Source organism: Sus scrofa, chromosome 14 (assembly GCF_000003025.6).
Source record: "Sus scrofa isolate TJ Tabasco breed Duroc chromosome 14, Sscrofa11.1, whole genome shotgun sequence".
Taxonomy (NCBI): Eukaryota; Metazoa; Chordata; class Mammalia; order Artiodactyla; family Suidae; genus Sus; species Sus scrofa.
The window spans coordinates 73,682,197-73,702,113 of record NC_010456.5 but is presented as its reverse complement, the minus strand read 5'-3'; the positions used below and the strand labels follow the sequence as shown (position 1 = coordinate 73,702,113).

Below are 19,917 nucleotides of genomic sequence, written 5' to 3'. Positions count from 1 at the left end.
TAGTGAGATTCGTTACCACTGAGCCACGACAGGAATTCCTGGGAATAAAGTTTTGAATAGAGAGATGAACCATCAGCTTGGTATAGGACCTCAGTTTTAGGGGGACTCAGGTTCAGTGTTGGAACCAGAGGGCAGCCTTGTGGAGTCTGAGGCTATCTCCAGGGTAGTGTCAGAATTAAGTTACACTTGCAGGACACCCAGTTGGTGCCTGCTGAACGGGAGAAATGCTTGGTGTGGGAAAACCTCCCATACATCTGCTGTCAGAAGTATTGAGAGTGGAGGAGAAAAATAGATGTAAGAATCCAAGTTGTCTCCAAAGAGGTAAAACTCAAAAAAGCCTCCTGCCAAGAGAAGAATTGCCAGACCCTGGAGTTCCCATCGTGGCGCAGTGGTTAATGAATCCAACTAGGAACCATGAGGTTGTGGGTTCGATTCCTGGCTTTGCTCAGTGGGTTAAGGATCCGGCGTTGCCGTGAGCTGTGGTGTAGGTTGCAGACACGGCTCAGATCCTGCATTGCTGTGGCTCTGGCGTAGGCCGGTGGCTCCAGCTCCAATTAGACTCCTAGCCTGGGAACCTCCATATGCCATGGGAGCGGCCCTAGAAATGGCAAAAAAACAAAAAAAAAAAAAAAAAAATTTGCCAGACCCTTATCATCCCACCTGTCTCACTGTAATAGTTACAATGTTCCTCAGGACCTCCCCATCCCAGAAACTTGGCCTACTCCTTCCCACCCCCACTAGAAAAGGTATGTAGCCCACTCCTTACCCCAGCCCTATAAGGACAACATACGCCCCCAGCCAACCAGCAAGGGTATCCAAAGACCCCATCCTTCCCCAACCAACCAGCAAGTGTATCAGAAGGACCCCATCCTTCTCCAAACAATCAGCAGGTCAAGAGGGAGCACAGGGCTGGCAGGACCACTCCTCATACTCCTTTGTCTTTGGGCTATAAAACCAGACACCACCAGGTACCCAGAATCGGCTCTCCCTGGTTATCAGGAAGTCGGCCCACTGTGTTAACAGTGTCTCTTGTCTCAATAAACTTGTCTTTTCTACACCTTGCTTTAAATCCAGAAAATTTTTTTCCCACCAGCGTGCAGAGACTGCAACAACAGAGTTTTCCCCAAAGAAGTTTTATGCCACTAGATACCAAGATGTATCTGAAATTGCAGTTACGAAAAGAATGTAGGGTCAATGGAATGGTAGACCAGTAGAGCACTGGAGAAGAACAGAGACAGACCCACATGTATACAAACATTTGAATTTCTTTTTCTTAAGTTCATGGCTATACCCACAGCATATGGAAGTTCCTGGGCCAGGGATGGAATATGAGCCACAGCTGTGGCAATGCCGGATCCTTTAATCCATTGTGCCAGGCCAGGAATTGAACCAGCATGTCCGCAGTGATCCAAGTTGCTGCAGTCTGGTTCTTAATCCACTGCACCACAGTAGGAACTCCTGAACACTTGAGTTTTGATAAAGCTGACAGCACAGAGAAACAGGAAAAGGATAGAGTCTTTTAAAATTGTACTGGTTAGGAGTTCCCATTGTGGCGCAGCAAAAACGAATCCGACTAGGAACCATGAGGTTGCAGGTTCAACCCCTGGCCTCGCTCAGTGGGTTAAGGATCCAGTGTTGATGTGAGCCATGTTGTAGGTCACGGACGCAGCTCGGATCCCGCGTTGCTATGGCTCTGGCGTGGGCTGGCAGCTGTAGCTCTGACTGGACTGCTAGCCTGGGAAACTCCATATGCCGCAGGTGTGGCCCTAAAAATAAATAAATAAATAAATAAAATGGTACTGGTTAGATAGCTATTTGTATGGGGAAAAATATGGCTCTTGGCCCCCATTTTATACAATATACACAAAAACCAGTTCCAGATTGATCTCAATGTGAAAGGTAAAATAGTAAACCTTCTAGAAAATAACATGGGAAAATATCATCCTAACCTTAAGTAAAGCTCTCTTAAATAGGACATGAACACTGCTCATCATTAGGACAAAATTAATCAATTGGGCTACATTAAATTAGGAATTTCTCTCTATTAATATTGCATTTGGAGGAGTTCCTACTGTTGCATAGTGGGTTAAGAACCCAATGGCAGCAGCATGAGTCACTGAGGAAACTCAGGTTTGATCCCTGGCCTGACTCAGTGGGTTAAAGGATCTGGCATTACCACAGCTGTGGCGTAGGTAGCAGCTCCCTGGCTCAGGAACTTCCATATGCTGTGGGTATGGCCATAAAAATAAATGTTTTAAATTTAAAAAAAGACTGCATTTGGAGACAAGCAAGCCATGAGGGGAAAAAAAAATTTTTTTTGCCTTTTTGGGGCTGCACCTGTGGCACATGGAGGTTCCCAGGCTAGGGGTCTAATCAGAGCTACAGATGTCGGCCTCCAACACAGCCACAGCAAGGCCAGATCTGAGCCGAGTCTATGACCTACATGACAGCTCATGGCAACACCAGATCCTTAACCCACTGAGCAAGGTCTGGGATCGAACCCACAACCTATTGGTTACTAATTGGATTCGTTTCTGCTGCGCCACAACGGGAACTCCAGGGGGAAATAAATTTAAACACATATAAGAAAGGCTTTCTCTGATTATCAATTTCCTCATCTATAGCGTTAAAAGAGATACTATGCTTAAAAGGGTGAGCACAGTGCCTGGCACATGAGAAGCATTCCATGGAATTTTACATTGCTTCTCTCATAACTGAGGCATCCAGCCCAACAGGAGGACCATACTTCAAACCATTTCCCAGCAAACAGAATCACTCTCCGATGTGACGCTATATAAAGCACAGCAGAAGGATTTCCTCTCAATTTTCTCATAAACCTAAAGTTTCGCCTTCAGTTCCAAAGCTGCAATCCACACACAGACCTGCTGTTCAGTTCTCAACAATACAGAGGAAGGGGTAAGAGGTGCGACGTGGGAGGATGAGAGCGGGTTTTATTCTCAGCTGTCTTACATCCTGTTGAGGGAAATCCCCAAGGGAGCTGAAAGTGACAGGGAGGGGATGGTCAGGAGGAAAGACAAGCCCTCTCTTCTTTCAAATACAGTATTCTTTGGCACAGTAGCCCCCAGAATGCCCAGAAGCATGCAGGAGGGGGCTTTCAGAGGGTCACCTCATTCCTGCAAAGACAAGCCCAGGTGAAGCCAGAGCTTAAAGGGGGAATATTCTGACCTGTGTGGATGGAGAAGCACTGGGGGCAAAGCCAAATGCAGAGGTCACCCCCCCACCCCCCACAAAGGGGCACCACAATGGTTTGAGGCCCCACCCCTCAGCAGGGGAGGGACAGAACTTTTGAAGGTCTTAGATTTGCCTCTAGCAATCCTCCTCCCTTCCCTCCCTCCCCAGAAGAAGACATGGAGTCTAGAAGCCCCAGGTCACCGATAAGAAGTCAAGGATGCTGAGAAGGAAGACCCTCAAGGAGGCCCACCCCCATCAGTTTTGAGGACCAGCAGCCTCATTCCTAGAACAGCATCAAGAACCACCTGCAGGAGTTCCCATCATGGCACAGTGGTTAACGAATCCGACTAGGAACCATGAGGTTGTAGGTTCAATCCCTGGCCTTGCTCAGTGGGTTAAGGATCAAGTGTTGCCGTGAGTTGTGGTGTAGGTTGCAGACAGCAGCGCTCAGATCCCTTGTTGCTGTGGCTCTGGTGTAGGCCGGTGCCTACAGCTCCGATTAGACCCCTAGCCTGGGAACCTCCAGTTGCTGCAGGAGAGGCCCCAGAAAAGGCAAAAAGACAAAAAAAAAAAAAAAATCAAAACAAAAAACACCTGCAAACCCTTCCATCATTTATGCAGCCTGCTTACACACCCCTTGCAGCCCCGTGGGCGAAGGATTATCTTGACCCTTTTCACAGCTGTCCAAGTTGAGCCTCAGAGAAACAAAGTGAATTACCTATGATAGTTTTCATGCTCAGACCTCATCCCATCCACCTCCTCAATGCCAATAACAGCAATTATTATTATTACCCTTTTTTTTTTTTTTTTGCTTCACCCATAGAACTTCCAGGCCAGGGGCTGAACCCACACCACAGCAGCAACCTGAGCCACAGCAGTGACGACCTGGATCTTCAACCCACTCAGCCACCAGGGAACTCCTACTATTACCATTTATAGCATCTCTCATGCACCAGGCATTCAACTAGGTACTTTACTTCTATTAGCTCATTTGTCCTTCAGAACAACCCGAGAAGCAGGTTGAGGGTACCCCATTTTACAGGCCCAGAGAAGGTAATGACATGAGTGATCGCACTTGATGGCAGGTACTATACTACACACTTTCGAGTGCATTAAGTCACTCATATCTCAAAAAGCCTGCGAGAATAAATGCAGGCATCATTTCCACTTCAGAGACACAGGAACGGAGGCTCAGAGACAAATAAATTGCCTGAGGCCGCACAGCTAGGAAGGAAAGCTGTGATTGGAACCCAGCCTCCTTACCACTGTTCCACATCTCTGGCAGTACAGGCTACTTACCCAAGGTGACACATCTAGGAAGTGTCAGAATTCTGTTGGAACCCCTGCCCAACTGAAAGTTCAGGGTCCTCCCACCCAGCTCTCCTGCCTAGAGAAGGGCTGCAAGAATGCTTTGGATCCTGTGAGCAGCCTCCTCCTCTCCATCCAAGAGCGCTCTGCAAATCAACCCTCAGAAATAGGATGCTCCCTCCATGGTGGCATCCAGCCTGGTGAGGCTGACAAAGCTGGGACACAGCCCAGCCAGACTTTTTTTTTTTTTTTTTTTTTTTTTTTTTTTGCCAGTCTTTCTTTGCCTGCTGCTTGCTGGCTGAAACCAGTCCCTGATTTTCATTCTCTCCCTTGGTCCCCATTGAACGCGCTGAATGAGAGGTAGAGAAAGAGTGTGGAGGAAGAGCCAGAGGGTCTTAATGAGCCCTGTCTGCCCCTCCAGGAAGGGTAAGAGGAGCTGGGTAGGGGCAGGGAGAGGGGTGCTGGGGAGTGGTTCTGGAGTTGTGGGCCAGGGGTAACCTAGCAACCACTGGCTCGTGCAGTCACAAAGCAACAGGCTTACCCCACAGAAGTGACAAGGCTTCCCGTTGACATGTCCTTTTGCTTGATCCTGCTCGGACAGCAAGGACGACTTACCCACATGCTATAGCGGCCACGTTCCTCGGTGAGTCCCGGGATCACCACAGGGGAGGAAACGGACATTCGAGCCAGGCCGGGGCCTTAGGGCAAAGCCCAGGGAGGCCGAGATGGAGGAAGGAAAGCTCTGTCTCTGAATTGGTGTGAGCCTTCAGACCCCCTGTGCCTGGCCAGCTGGAGGCCCCAAGGGTGAGGGAAGGGAGGCCAGGCGCAAACTCAGTGGGGCAGCCTGGCCCACTCAAGCCCCCAGTGACCCCTTCACAGCAGCTGAGGGATATGACCCATTAGTGGCTAATAAAATCAATTTAATGGTTTGCACCCAACGCTGACAAAATGAAAACAAAAAGTAGGATGAAACTATTAACCTTTCAAGGGTAAGTATTGCTTCAGTTTCACATACACACGTGTGTGGGTGAGTGTGTGAGAATTGGGTTATGATATAAAATGAGTTTCTTACTGTGGTCACAGTCAAAAGTATTTAAATTCTCTGTTCTAAAGAGTACTTTTCCTGCAGGCAGGTGCTTCCAAATGCCGAGCCCTCAACCCTGCAGCATCTAAGTGCTCTAGAGCCTAAGCCTCCACTATCAAGGGCACCTGAAGCTTCCTGCCAAGAAAGTCCTGCCAACTGGTTTTCCCTTTAGAGAAAAGACCAGGAGACTTTGAGTCAGGATGCCTGGCTCCTTGCTCTTTGATCTTAAAGCCGCTCCTTTTCCCCGACCTCAGACAGTGCTACCCACTCCCCTCCACCCCGACCTGATGGAAGGCTGGCCCTGGGGGATGTCTTGCAGATTCTGTGACTCAGAGGGTTATTTCTCAGAATGCACTGATTTCCTGCCTCAACCCCATCCTTGGCAATTGCAATATATATATTCAGATCCATAGATTTAGATCCACAATTCTTGGCTTTAGCACCTATTTTCCTTCACTCCTGTCATTTAGTTTATTTAGTAATATAACGAATACCAGTAAACACACCTCCTAAACCAAGAACTAGAAAATCAGAGTTCCCGTTGTGATGCAGTGGTTAACGAATCCGACTAGGAACCATGAGGTTGCGGGTTTGATCCCTGGCCTTGCTCAGTGGGTCAAGGATCTGGCGTGGCTGTGGCTGTGGTGTAGGCGGTGGCTACAGCTCTGATTAGACCCCTAGCCTGGGAACCTCCATATGCCGTGGGTGCAGCCCTAGAAAATACACACACACACACACACAAACAAAACAAGCAAACAAAACTAGAAAATCACCAACATATCACATGTATGCCTTTTCCTCCCCTCTCCCCTCCCCACTTGCCCTCAGAAATAGCCACTATCTGAATTTTGTGTTTAGCAGTTCCTTGCTTTATCACATTCAAGATAATTTTGCTAGCTTTTGAACTTTATTTTTAAAAAGGATCTCAGGCTGGAAGTTCTCCTGCAACTGACTTTCCTTGATTTAGCACTACATTGGCAAGTTTCATTTTGTTGTCACATGTCATGGTGTCACATGAATGTGGTTCATTCATTTTCATTGCAATATGTTCAATTGTCTGAATGGACCACAATGTATTTATCCTTTTTGTGCCTCTGGACATTTGGATTGTCACCAGGTTTTTTGAAATGTGGATTTGAATAATCCTACACTTTTGCACATCTGCAAGAGTTTCTCTTGGGTATATTTCTGGGAGAGAAATTGCTGGGAGATAGGGCATGCAAATGTTCACTTTTATACAATATTGCCAATTTTTCCGCCTCAAGTATCTGTTCTGGTTTACACTCCCACCACCAGTAGATAAGAGCTCCTGTTACCATCTTCAATGCTCACACTAAGTACACCAGTCTTTACTCCAATAGAGGCCCAATAATGGCTACGGAAGTGAGAACCCAAGTGGCGGAGCATCCTCTGATGAGGTAAGTCCCAGATGCCTCCCCTGATGACCCATGAGGTGGAGGGGTGGGTGGAGGACTGAGGAACTCAACAGATGGAGGGGCCAAGTGGAGGTCACCTTCTACTGCCATCAGCTAGGCCCCTAGTGGGTTCCCGCACCTGAGTTGGCACAGGTGACAGGCTGGGCCTCTCCTGAGTAGGGAGAGGGTGTGGTGGCAGGGGGCAGGAGCACAGAAATTCCAGGGGTTTTTTGGGGGTGACTTCCTCTGTTAGTTGGGGGTAGGGAAGGCTAGCTAACAGCAGCTTTCAGAGAAGGTTTGTTTTATGTCTTTAAGTCCCAGATCCCTTAGAGGCGAATCGAGGATGGAACAGGAAGCTCAGCGAAATCCTCAGAAGGTCCCAGGGCAAAACACCTTGCTTAGCATATCCAGAGTCCATCTGTCCTCCTCCAAAGGGACTCCCTTCAGCCAGGGCCACGGGAAAAGAAAGCAGACAGCAAGCAGGCAGGTGGTCCCACCAGGCCCCTGGCGGAGAGCAGCCCACCTCTCCTGCTGGACCGACTCCACCTCTGCCTCCAGGGGCAGAGGCACAGGAGAGGGAAGCAGTGCGGGTGGAGGACGGAGAACCTGAGAAGGCTTGTCTCCAGCGAAGCGGAGCGAGCTTGAAGCGTCCCCTGCAGAGACGCGGCCAATAGCCGCCCATCCGCTCTGCATCTCCCAGGGGGGCCCCAAGGGAGAAGGACTTGCTGGCCTTGTCTGGCCTTGGTGCCAGATTGGGCCCCTGGATGCTGAGTCTGGGCCAAAACTGCCTCCAGGGGTATGGGGGGAGGGTGACAGCCTGTAGCTGGCTTCTCCTGGGCTGCCAGCAGTTTGGCTTCGGCAGAGGCCCTGGCTGGGGTCAGCCCTTGGGCCCTGGAGCTGTATATAACGCGCCTTTGCTCCAACCAGGTATTTGGATGGGAAGGTGGGTGCTCCAACCAGGTATTTGGATGGGAAGGTGGGTCTATGGCTTCTCTTTCTGGCCTTTCTTTCCCCCTCTTTTTGCCATTTCTTGGGCCGCTCCCACGGCATATGGAGGTTCCCAGGCTAGGGGTCAAATCGGAACCGTAGCCGCCGGCCTACCCCACAGCCACGGCAATGCAGGATCTGAGCTGTGTCTGCCACCTACACCACAGCTCATGGCAACGCCGGGTCCTTAACCCACTGAGCAAGGCCAGGGATCGAACCCACAACCTCATGGTTCCTAGTCAGATTCGTTAACCACTGCGCCATGATGGGAACTCCTCTTTCTGGCTTTAGAAATGGTTTCTGAGAGGAAACTGGGGTCGTGGGAGAGTCCTCCTGAGTTCTCACAGATGTATCCTAGCTCCCTGGTAAGGCATTTTAGGGGGACAGCAGGGGGTTCCCTGGGGCCAGACTGTACTAGCTGCGAAGGGACCCTGGGGGAGGCCCCGCTTTGGGTGCCATGGGGTGGTGGTGAAGTCTAGGAAACCAGATTTCAGAGGATCTCTCAGGAATGGACTCTGTGTAAGGCACCAAGTTGGGTGGGCACTGCTGCCCGGTGGCTCCATTTGCTTCCCCTCGACCCTCTCCTTCAGTCCAGGCGCTGAGCTGAAACCTGAGAACTCAGGGTGCAGGCCAAGGAGCCACGGGGACGGCGGTCCACGGAAAGAACTGCTGATCCCAGGGATCGCGGATATCGAGCTGATCCAAGAGGCACTGAGGACCCCCAAGGCGCAAACCCCTGGTGCCTACCGCTTTGGCCGGCTCAGCCACCACTCCTTCTTCTCCCGACACCACCCCCACCCCCAGCACGTGACCCACATCCAAGGTAGGGGGGAGGGTAGGCCAGGGCCTGGCCAGTGGTGGGGGAGGGTGCATGGTCTTCAGAACTGGAAAGGAGGGGACCCAGTCCCTGTTTCCAGGCTGAGCCCCAGGGAGGATGGGCACATGGCCAGGATTCCAGGGCTACATGGCTACTTGCAAGCACTTGGCCAAGACACGACTCAAGCTGGGGCGGAGGTGGGGCAGTTTCAAGGGCCGCCTGCATAGCCCTGCAGGATTTACATCATCGCTGATTCTCCCCTCTTACAGATCAGAGAAAGGGAAGAATGTTGTGCTCCAGAGCTGTGTTCTCTTCTCTAACTCAAGCCATTCCATCCACTTAGCCATTCATCCATCAAATATCTATTGAGTATGAACTAGGGGTCAAGCACTTTTTTAGGCCCCAGGGTGTGACAGTGAACAAATCAAGAGTCCCTGCCCTCACAGAGACAGCTCTCTGGTGGGAAAGGATAGAAAATAGATAACAGAAAATAGAAAATAGATAGAAAATAATGTGTCAAGACTATCAAGGGGAAGACTTAACCAATAGCATGATGTTGGAGCAAAGAACTAAAGGAAGGGGGGCATAAACAATGTGGATATCAGGGAAGGGTGTCCCAGGCAGAGGGAACAGCAAGTCCAGAGGCCCTGAGGCAAAAGCATCCTGGCTTTGTTGGAGGGAAAGGAAGTCGGTGTGGCTGGAGCACAGTAAGGAGAGGGAGAAAGGAGATGCTGCAGCGAGGCAGTGGGAGCCCAGATGGGGTGGGCCCTGGAGCTCCCCATGGTTGCCATTAAGCCTTCTTACTGAGTCACTGGAAGGTTGAGAACAGAAAAGTGATCTACTGGCTTCTGAATGGATGGTGACTTGGACCAGGGAGGTAGCAATGGAAGTTAGTGACTCTGCTCTAGAAATACCCAGAAGCTAAGGCCAGTGGGCTCTGCCAGCCTGTCTCCCAGGGGTTTGGTCTGTGAAAACTGGGGCTGCATTGACTGAGACAGAAGAGCCCACAAAGGGGCCAGGGGAAGGTGACGAGGGTCAGGGGTTTGGTCCAGGACACTGGAGATGCGCCATGTGAGATGCCTCTTAGATGTCCAAGAGGCAGGGCCGAGTAAGAAGCTGAGTGGATCGGGGCAGAGCTGCAGATGTGAGAGCCACTCAAGTGGGGGTGGTGTCTGAAGGGGTGTGCTGGGCGGGGTCATCAGGGGGAGAGCCTGGCCTGAGCCCGGGGCCCCGGGGCTCCTAAGGGGTTGAGGAGATGCAGAAGAGGCAGCAGAGGACCGGCCAGTGAGCTGGGAGGACCCTGGAGAGTGAGGGGTCCTGGCAGCAAAGGAGCATTTGGGGAAGGAGAGAGGGGGCAACCACAGTAAGTCCTAATCAGGCTCTTCCCGAAGCTTAACTGTCTAATGATGCTATAATATCACATAGACCTTATGCCGGAGGGTCCTCACATGTAAACGGTCTCTTACCACCTCCAGGCTCCCGGGCACTCAGCCCCACCAGGCTGACGGACAGATGGCAGGGAGTTTTATCCAGAGGGTCGCACTCCCTGTGATTTGAGCCCTGGCCCCTCTGGTCACAGACTGTGGCTTAATGCCCCCACCCCCACATCCTCTTCTTTCGGCTGCCTGCCTCTGTGTGTTCACACCTGCGGTTCACTGCTCTGTCACGGAGAACCAAAAGGACCCCAGGACTAGGGTGCCAGGAAGCCCAGGTTCTTGTCTCCCATGACCGATTCACTACAGGACCCTGAGCACATCCCTTCGCCACTTTCTCTGTGTCCCAACGGGTGAGGCCTCAGTGACTGCAGGGGCCCTCCCAGTTCTAGCAACCTCTGGGCTTGTGGTGACTGGAAGAAGTGGGACCACGAGCCCACCAGCCTCCCAGAGTTCTTGGGGTCCACTCAGGCCCCCGTCCCACAGCCTCTAACCCTTCACAGATCTCACCGGGAAGCCGGTCTGCATCGTCCGGGACGGGTTCCCTCTGGGTGCCTCGCCTCAAGCCACACTCTTATCCCGCTATCTGATGGGGATGCCCGCCATCTCTGTCCCCATTGGAGACCCGCAGTCCAATCGGGATCCCCGGCTTTCTTCTGGTGGGTATTTGGGCCACAGCACCCGCCCCCCAACCTTGGGGTTATCCCTGTTCCCGAGGGCAGCCTGGCTTGGGCGGGTGCCTGAGAAGGAAAGGGCCTTTGCTAGCAGGTCAGCAGGGTCTGGTGGGTACCCCATTCTTTTCCTCATTTTCTCAGGCAGCTACCTTTGCATGATTCCCCCTCCCCAGGTCCTCGGAAATGCACCCCTGTTGGGCTCTGAGGTATCTGAGGTGTCATCCATGCAGAGGACAAGCAGAGAAGGGCAATAGTCATGTGACTCACAACTCCAGACTGGAACAATATGGGAAAGATTGTATTTCATAACCTGTATGCTCTGCCACCAGCCAATCAGAACCTCGGCCATAGATAGTTGCTGGGGCAGCATTTCAGAGGCCTCAGCCTTCCCAAGCCTCATGCTTTCCCTTAAGGGCAGGGGGAGGATCCGGGGGAAGAGGCAGAAGGGTTTGGAAGGCCTGCCTGCCGCAGCGCTCTTTACCAACCTGAGGAGTCACTCAGTATTTTAGTAGCTGGCACCGCGTATCACTGAATCCCAGTGCTGGCTTCCAGTTCCTAAAAGAGGCAACGCTCAGTTAAATCACAGACCCTTTGGTGCATGCAGCCAAACATTCTCCAGCATTTCTCAGTAAAGCCACAGGCTAGGACAGCAACATCAGCAGCAACCACACCCACCCACCCACCAATGGTGCAGTTCCTACTCCTTCCCTCGTACGAAGCCACCCTTCCCCATGAGATGCGGGGCCGGAAAGTGGGGAGGAGAGGAGGCTCTTCCACCACAGCCTCCCCACACCCAGTGCTGCGGGGGCGGTGGGGGGGAAGGGGGCAGGTATCAGTTGGCCCGATGGTGTCCCCTCCTCCCAGAGACCTGGAAGAAGGAGTTGAAAGACCTGGCTTCCCGTGTGGCCATCTTCACCAAGGAGAATGAGCTGAAGAGCAAGGAGGTGGGTGCAGCACAAAGGCATGGTCCGGAAAGGGATGAAATGCATCCGCCCCTTTGTAACGAAATCCCACCCACGCTCAGGTTCAACCTCAACAGCAGTGGCACAAAAGCAAGAGTGCTGCTATAGACACAGGGAAGGGGCCCACAAATGCAACCAAAGGGAGGGGATACAGAACAGACCTTGATGGAGAAATCCACCAAGGGTTCAGAGTTTAGAAGTGGAAGAGGGGAGGCATTCCTAGTGGAGGCACACGGCACGAACACTCAGAAGCTGGAGAATGCAGGGCATCTTTAGAGACCAGAGGGCTACAGTCCAGGATATAAGTGGGCAGCAGTCAGGGAGAAGGCAGGAGGGGGTCACCTTGGATGTGGGCAAGATCAGCTTGTTGCTCATTTCTGAACTTAGTTCCTAATCTGAGAAGGGGGTGGCGGGTCACTGATGGTTTTCAGACAACATGGGGGCGGCCTCCCATGTACTATTTGCTGATAAACCAGTAAAGACAAGTGGGAGGCTGCTTGAAGGTAGTTGAACTGGTCCTAGGACAGGCCCAGCCCTGGTTCTCATCCCTGTTTTGCAGCTAACTCAGCTAAACTGTCTGGGTCTCAGTTTTCTGATCTTTAAAATGGGGACAAGGATACTACCAGTCTTAACTGGAGTTGCCCGGGCAGGAGGTCCTAAGCCTTGTGCCCACAGACCTGGCTCAGGAAAGTGTCCCAGGGCAGAGAAAGGGTGCCAAGATGTGGGGGACTGACCTGGGGACAAGTGAGCTAAGAGTTAAGGTGGGTAGTGGGGGCCTTGGTGCAGGAGACTGTTTTCAAATTTAGATGGGCTGGGTGGAGGGGTCTGAGCGAGGGCTTGCCCAGGAGGAGGTACAAGGACCACCCAAGGACCATGGGGGGCAGCCAGCATTCAGTGAAGTTCCAGGAGGAAGAGCAATGGCTACAATGGAAGGGCACCCCCTGCTGGCGAGGGGAGTCTAGGACAGGGTGGGCATGTCCCTGGTGGACATACAAATCCTAATCAACTTCTCCCCTCTGCTTTCTCCTCTTTCTCCCCCCCTCTCTCTTGCTGCTTGGAGTCTCTGGCTGCTTTTTTTCCCAGCAGAAGGAGGAGCCTCAGCGGGAGCAGGGGGCAAAGTACTCAGCAGAGACCGGTAGGCTCATTCCTGCTTCCACCCAGGCCATGACCCGCCGCCACTCCCGCCAGGGCCTGCGAAGCCAGCCCAGGAGCAGAGATGGAGGAATCCAGGCCTTCATCCTACAGGATCAGGAGTTGCTGGTGAGGCCCTGGGAAGGCTGGAGGCTGTGGACCCTACAGAGGCACTAGTCTGAGGGCAGAGAACACAGCAGGACCTGCCCCCAGGCTCAGAGCAATCCCTCTAGGACCCTTAAAAACTGCTTCAAGCATGACTCCTCCCAGGCAGCCTTGCACCTGAGACTATAAGACTCGAAAACCCCAAACCTGGGAGTCAGGAGCCTGGATTCTGATTCCCTGCTGCCTCCAGGGTTTGGCATGAGCCAGCTTTTCCCTCTCTAAGTCCTTTCCCCCCTAGGGACCTGAGTTCCACAATTTAGCCAAACTGGGAGCACCACACATTGTCACGAGGGCTGGTCCAGCAGTGGCACTTGATGAGCTGAGGAAGGGAACAGTGAGGTGGGGTCCTGCCTGGCGCATCCACATCACGCCTGGCCTGCCGCACCCTCATCACGCCTGGCCTGCCGTACCCACAGCCTGCAGGGCTGGTGCCAGCCACCTCCCCACACTCTAGAGGGGTCTGGTCTGTGCTGCGGCAAAGCATAGAGTCCCATTCTCTGTGTTTGATTCCTCATTGAGGCCTAAGAGGTGTGCAGAACTTGTGCTGGTAGGCGAGGCGGTAAGCATCCCTGCCCTCAGGCCCACATGTTCTCTGAGAGAGGCCAGACTGTGACAGCATCTTGACACCTGCTCTGCAGTCAGTGCTTTAAAGCACACAGTCCCCTTGGACAGCTCAGGAAATGGATAGAGCAGAGGGGGTCAGGATCCCCAGCCCACAGATGGGGACACTGAGGCCCTGCCAGGTGACAGCCCGTGGCTCAGGTCCCCAAAGGGGGGTGGGCAGCATAGCAGGGGCTAGAACACAGTACTTTCTCCACCATAGGGCGGCCTCACCTTGCCTGGAAGTAGGTTCTCGGGTCCTGTGGGGAGGGGGCACAGGGCAGGTAAGTGGGATGCGGAGAATGGAGGAGGGCCCTGGGCAGATGGAGGTACAGGGGTCCCCTCAGTGAGCGGGTATCTGGGGGTGAGGGTGGGCAGCTCAGCAGGCACAGGCCTGGGGAGAGACCCGGTCCAGTTCCCACTCTGCCCAGGGAAAGGCAGACCTGTTGGGCACTGACAGCCCCTGGGGGTCCTGGGGAGACTGACCACCCCACTTTCCTAGGACTCCGGGGGCTCCAACTCCCACTGCGGGCCCCAACTCCACGTAGCCACAGCCAGCATCAGCATCTCGGCCTAGGGATTCCCCATAGCCCTTCCAAGACAGAGCCGGATCTCGTAGCCATGATCCTTGACTGGAGGATGCAGTGGGGAAAGGGCCCTGAAGTGACAAAGATGCTGGAGGCTGAGAAGGATGAGGACGCAGCTGGGAGCGAGGAGAGCATGGTGCCGGGTGGGGAGGAGCCCCCAGCTGAGCAGAGCGCAGAACCAGCCAGCCCCCACCCTTAGGCTGCCCACCTCTTTGCTAACCTCTCAAGACTCGGAACTTGGGAACTTCAGGGAGGGTAGACCCTTGGGATCCCTGAACTCCCCATGCCAAGGACCCAGGCGCATCTCTGAGGAGCTGATGGGTCAGCTCTGACCTCGCCTTCCCAGTGAAGGACCTTGGGTACCACCAGCCCAAGGACGGCTCAGGGACGAGGGGCCCATGTCTGACCCTGGGGCCTCCTTGTGCTACCTCTCTGCGAGCTGTCCTCCTCTCTCGAGACCTGATTCCTTATCTGTCCAGTGAGGAGGTTAAGAACCTTCCTCTAGGGCTGTTGGGGCAGGAAGCTTTCTACAGCGTGTGAAGTCCCATGCGGAGGGGAGGCTGGGACTACGGTGCGGACGGGTCTAGGCAAGCACGTGGCTCTGGGAGACCACTCCAGGCTGAACTTGCCATCCAGCCACACTGACCCAGGCCTGTCCTCCTGCTCACAGATCCTGGAGCTCCTCTCTCAAATCCTGCAGACAGACTCCCTGAATGCTATCCAGTTTTGGCTCCTCTACGCTCCCCCCAAGGGTGAGGACACAGTCCCGGGCCCAGGACTTCGTCTGAGTGGAGGCTGCTGAGGGCCACGTGCTCCGGTTCTGCAGGACTCAGCTCCAACCCCAGGGCCTCACACTGGACCCCTCCTTTCCAGAGCCCCAAACTCACCTTTTCTACTTAGACAAAAGTCCACTGCTCCCTCCGCCTCCTCGTTCCTCAGCAGGATTTCCACGACTCTGTTCCTTAGAAGGGACACCTCCTCCATGCTGACTGCAGGCCTTGGCCCCTGCAAGGGTGACATTCAAAGACAGTATTTGGCAGACACAGCCCCTAACCCACCACCATGGAGAACACACATGCACAAGGACATGAGAACACATGTGTGTGCGTATGAACACAGGAATGGACACACACACACACACACACACAGGGATGGTGGGTGGAGGGTGCATCTAAGTGGGCAGGTGAGGAGTGTTAAGAGCCAGAGAGCTGACTGGACGGCAGAGGGGAGGAGGAGGGGAGGAGAGCAGGTCTCCAACAGGTTTCCAGGAGGGCCAGGGGGTATGGTGGCAGATGGACCAAGAATAAGGTATAAGACAAGAGAGGGGTGACAGGCTGAGGCACATTGCATACACAGGGCCAGGGAGAAGGGCAGACCTCCCCATGGGGCCCTGCAGACAGAACGTTAGATAGTTAGAGACAGCCTCCTGGCCTGCTGGGCAGAAGAGCTGGGGGCCCTGCCTCCCACCTGTCCCCTCTAGGTCCAGGATGGGGGCCAGGGCCTTGCCCCTGAGGATTCTACCCCCGACTGTGCTTACAGAGAAAGACATGGCGCTGGGGCTCCTGCAGACGGCGGTGGCTCAGCTTCTACCCCAGCCTCTGGTCTCCATCCCAGAAGAAAAACTCCTGAACCAGCTTCAGGAAATTCAAGAACCATCTCAAGAGAGCAACAGCTACCTTACAGGTGGGCTTCACACCCCTCACCTGCCCCTCTGTGCCCAGAACTGATTTCTCATAGTCAGCCAGTGTCCTGCCAGTGGAGACTATAAGAGGGAGCCAGGTGCTGGCCAGGGCCTGGGCTGCCTGAGCCTATCCTGGAAGAAGAGGCCCAGGCTCTCCCCAGGGGCCCCCAGTCCTACCTGTGCAACTTGAAGCCTCGCTCTACCTGAACAGATTCTGGGGACCGGCTGTGGGGGATGCCAAGGGGGTGACCTGTGTCAGGTGCAGCAAGGCAGGGTGGGGAAGCCATAAGCATCTAGCTCTCTTGAAGCTCTTGGCCTTTGGGAAGACACAAGGAGAGAGGGAATGGTAACACTAGGCAGGCAGAATTCCCTTTAGGCAGGTATTATTAAGTCCTCCGCATGGCTGCAGGGAAGGCCTAGTTCCAAGCTGGGGAAAGGGCAGATGAGGGAATGCCACTCACAGCAGGTGAGTGGGGCCTGAATATCAGCCGCTGAACCAGCAATCTTGAGTGCCCACTGTGTTCGCCTGACCACTGGGTGTTTAGCCCATTTCTAGTCCATACAGCCACCCACAGAGGCAGTGGTACCTCCATATCACAGATGACAAAACTGAGGCTCAGGAACAGTTGAATGGCGGCCAACGTCACCAGGCTGGACAGCAGAAGAGCTGGGATTCAGACTCAGGCTTATGTGACTTCTAGCCCCAGCTTTGCTCAGCTTCACTGAGGAGCCTGTTGAAAAAGCAGATGCCTAGAGATTGTCACAGAGTAGGGCTATGGTGAACACAGAAGAAGTGTTTTTTTGTTTGTTTGTTTGTTTGTTTGTTTTGCGGGGGGGGGGGGCCTTGCCCAGAGCATGCATTCCTGGGCCAGGGATAGAACCTATGCTACAGCAGTGACCATGTCAGAACTTTAATGAGCTGAGCCACCAGGGAACTCCAGAAGATGTGGTTTCTTGTTTGTTTGTTTTGGTCTTTTTAGGGCCGCGCCTGCAGCATATGGAGGTTCCCAGGTTAGGGGTCAAATCAGAGCAGTAGCCGCTGGCCTACACCACAGCCACAGCAACACAGGATCCGAGCTGTGTCTGTAAGCTACACCACGGCTCACAGCAACGCCGGATCCTTAACCCACTGAGCGAGGCCAGGGATCGAACCTGTGTCCTCATGGATACTAGTCAGATTCATTTCTACTGAGCCACAACGGGAACTCCCAGAAGATGTGTATTTTTAACAGTCACCTGAGTATTTCTGCTGGCACTTGAGGGACACTGCTGGGATGGATAGGAGTCGAACAAGGCCGAGAGGGTGGAGGAGATCAGGTGTGAAGTCAGGAACATGCAGCATTAGGGAATGCTAAGGTTGAGAGTGGCTGGAAGTCGGTGAGGAGGGGCAGGTGCTGGGCTGGCGTGGGGATGTTGAAGGGGCGGGTGCTCGCTCTGGCCCTGGACTTGGGTTTCTTTTCCACTTTGAGACCAGGGAAGGCATGGTAGTAACGCAGCTTCACTGTGAACTTGGGCAAGCCACCTCCCTTCTAGGAGCCTCCGTTTCACCTCAAAGCCCTTCTCCCTGAATCATAGGGAGGAAAAATCACATTGGGTACATAAAAAGCTTGCTCAAGTGCAAAGCCAGTATAAGACCTGGGTGTTATCCGTGGTCACTGGTGATTCCTTAGGGGTCCTGTCTTCTCCACTTACACAGGAAGGCTTCCTGTCTGCAGGGAAGCAGCAGGCCAAGGAGGGCCGGGACAGGGACAGGGGCCTCCTCTACTTCCTTTACCCTGTGGCTGCAGCAGGTGATGGAGTCACAGTTGTTGGGTCTGGCTTGGGGTGGGGCCAGCCCTGGACAGATGCCTGCTGGCTCTTGCCTCTCCCGGGGGCACTTTCCTTACTTTCCCACCAGCCCTGCCTGACCTACCCACCCTCTCCTCCTGTTGGTTTTAGCCAATCCCCGAAGAAGACGAAGACACCACCTCTAACAAAAAGCGAAAAACCAGGTAAGAGTCCGCACAGCAGGACTCTGGGGGCTCGCTGAGGCCCACCGTGGGGGACTCAAGGATGCCTGGAGTTGGATCCCTGCCCAAAGAAGTTGCTCATTTCATTCATCTATTCAACCTTCATCCATCCATCCATCCATCATTCATTCCTCCATTCATTCACCAGATCCTTAATGAATGCCTAGGTGCCAGCCTCTGGGGGTCACTGGAGAATTTGGGGACAAGTTTCTGCTGCCGTGGGACTTATAGCCTAGGGAGAGGGGTGCAGACCACAAAGACATCTGAGGAAGTAACAGAGCGATGTGAGAGTCAGGAAGACTGGCAGGGTTGGGGGAGAGCTCCTTGAGCCGAAAGGCTGGAGGACCCAGCCCTCTGTGGGTCAAGGGAGAACCTGCAAGCAGTGCTTCCACCTGCCAGGTGTGTTGGTGAAAGGACAGACAGGCAGGGTGGCCGGGGCCTTGTGGGTTGGGGACAGCGGTAAGAAATGAGACAGGCCAGGCATCAGGCTTCATGCAGAGGGCATGGGGCTCATGGGAGGGTTATAAGCAGGGCGTGATGGGACCCCTCTGGCTGCTGTGTGGAGAAGGGATTGTGGGGGTCCAGGGGGTGGTGATGGAGACCAGGGGGAAGGGGGAGCCTTAGGCCAGGGCAGTAGGGAAGGGGAGGAAGGTTGAGGGGAGAGGACAGATATTCTCAATGTACAGTTTTCCCCACTAGACTGCAAAGGGTGCTATGTGCTGGGTGCAGTGTCTGATAGAGAGTAGGTACTGCATAGACGTTTGCTACCTGGATGTAGAAGAGGGCTGGGGTGAGGCTCAGGGAAGGAAGTCGACCCACCCAGGCAGCAGGAGAGCCCAGTGCACAAGCCAGGCTTGACCCAGGCGCTCACTCACACAACCGCATCCCACTCCCCCCCACCTCCTGGGCAGCTCCCAGGCAGGGCCCAGCCCCTCACACTCTCCTCTCTGCTGTGTCTTCCCCTCCCAGAGAACATTGGGAAAGCACAAGTTCTTCGCCTGCACTCGAGCCCGAACCCAGCAGAGAAGGGGTCAAAGGCAAAGGCAGAGGGCTGAGGAGTTCGCGCCACTTTGCCCACCTTTCTCAGGAGAAGCCCCTGAGTCCGAAGAGTCAGCCCCCACCTCCTCAACAGCCCTATCGGTTTTCCTACCACGTGGAGCCTATTAAAAGACTGTCTTCCCCTTAAGAGGACAGTTCTGCTCTCCTAGCAGTGGGAGCTCTGCGTTTGCGTAGTTTGTTCCTGGAGAAAGGATGCGCTATACCAAACCACCCCGAGTCCCTCGGAGAAAGCACCCCCCCACACACCACCACCGCACCGACATGGGGCTTCCTGGCTCTTTTAGGTTCCAGAAAACTGAAAGGCAGAGGTCAGGAACACACAGGTCACTTTGGAACACTCATCCACACCAACCACTGAGTTCCTAGCAGACCCCGAGCCAGGACGGGGGTACTAGCTATTGAAGAGCACTGAGTGAGCAGTTATACATACTTTATATGTGGTTCTGTATTTGATGCTCCCAAAGCTTTATGAGGTACAGAATCCTTCCCATTTTATAGGTGAATCTACTGAGTGAGGCCCAGAAAGCTGAACTAGCTTGTCCAAGGCCCCACAATAAGTGAGAACCAGGATCTAAACCCCAGCTGAGTTCTAGAATCTTTGCTCTTATCTGCTGTATGCAGCGGCCTTACAGATGGCAACCTTCACCAAAAGTCGTGATTACAATCCTGAAGGGCACAGGGGTAGCAAAGTGGTGGCTGGCAAGTCCAAGAAGGAAAAGGACTTTATATAAATGTGACCCAGATGCAGCTGGGGCATCCCTGTCCTTTAAGATGTAGAGAAGATGGTCTTGACCCTCTGGGAAGTCCAATGTC

At 53.6% G+C, this 19,917-nt stretch overlaps 2 protein-coding genes across 8 annotated transcripts in view; one reads left to right on the top strand and one right to left on the bottom strand.

Annotated features, from left to right (window-relative positions):
* The window catches only part of SGPL1 (sphingosine-1-phosphate lyase 1), an 84,929-nt gene extending 79,717 nt beyond the window's left edge, over window positions 1-5,212 (bottom strand). Inside the window, exon 1 of the mRNA XM_005657411.3 lies at window positions 5,116-5,212. The gene's annotated coding sequence lies outside the window, so the exon portion shown is untranslated. The remainder of the gene's footprint in view (window positions 1-5,115) is intronic.
* Window positions 6,414-19,261, top strand: TBATA (thymus, brain and testes associated). 7 transcript variants are annotated; one of them, XM_021073923.1, is made up of 9 exons: window positions 6,414-7,002; window positions 8,577-8,809; window positions 10,740-10,895; window positions 11,775-11,854; window positions 12,956-13,132; window positions 15,026-15,107; window positions 15,895-16,020; window positions 17,956-18,027; window positions 19,015-19,261. In XM_021073923.1, exons 1-9 carry the CDS (start codon window positions 6,956-6,958, stop codon window positions 19,098-19,100), a joined length of 1,059 nt encoding a protein of 352 aa, XP_020929582.1. In that variant the 5' UTR covers window positions 6,414-6,955; the 3' UTR covers window positions 19,101-19,261. The 7 variants fall into 7 exon arrangements, 5 of the variants coding, with proteins under 5 accessions (XP_020929582.1, XP_020929581.1, XP_020929579.1 ...); XM_021073922.1 differs by having other exon boundaries at window positions 6,423-7,002; window positions 15,895-16,038; window positions 17,975-18,027; XM_021073920.1 differs by lacking the exon at window positions 6,414-7,002 and adding an exon at window positions 7,083-7,942 and having other exon boundaries at window positions 15,895-16,038; window positions 17,975-18,027.

Coding starts and splice junctions, on each gene's coding strand:
- TBATA (XM_021073920.1), top strand. CDS start 7,764: ATGCTGAGTCTGGGCCAAAACTGCCTCCAGGGGTATGGGGGGAGGGTG. Junction 10,896..11,774: donor GGATCCCCGGCTTTCTTCTG/GTGGGTATTTGG, acceptor CCCTCCTCCCAG/AGACCTGGAAGAAGGAGTTG. Junction 16,039..17,974: donor GAGCAACAGCTACCTTACAG/GTGGGCTTCACA, acceptor TGTTGGTTTTAG/CCAATCCCCGAAGAAGACGA.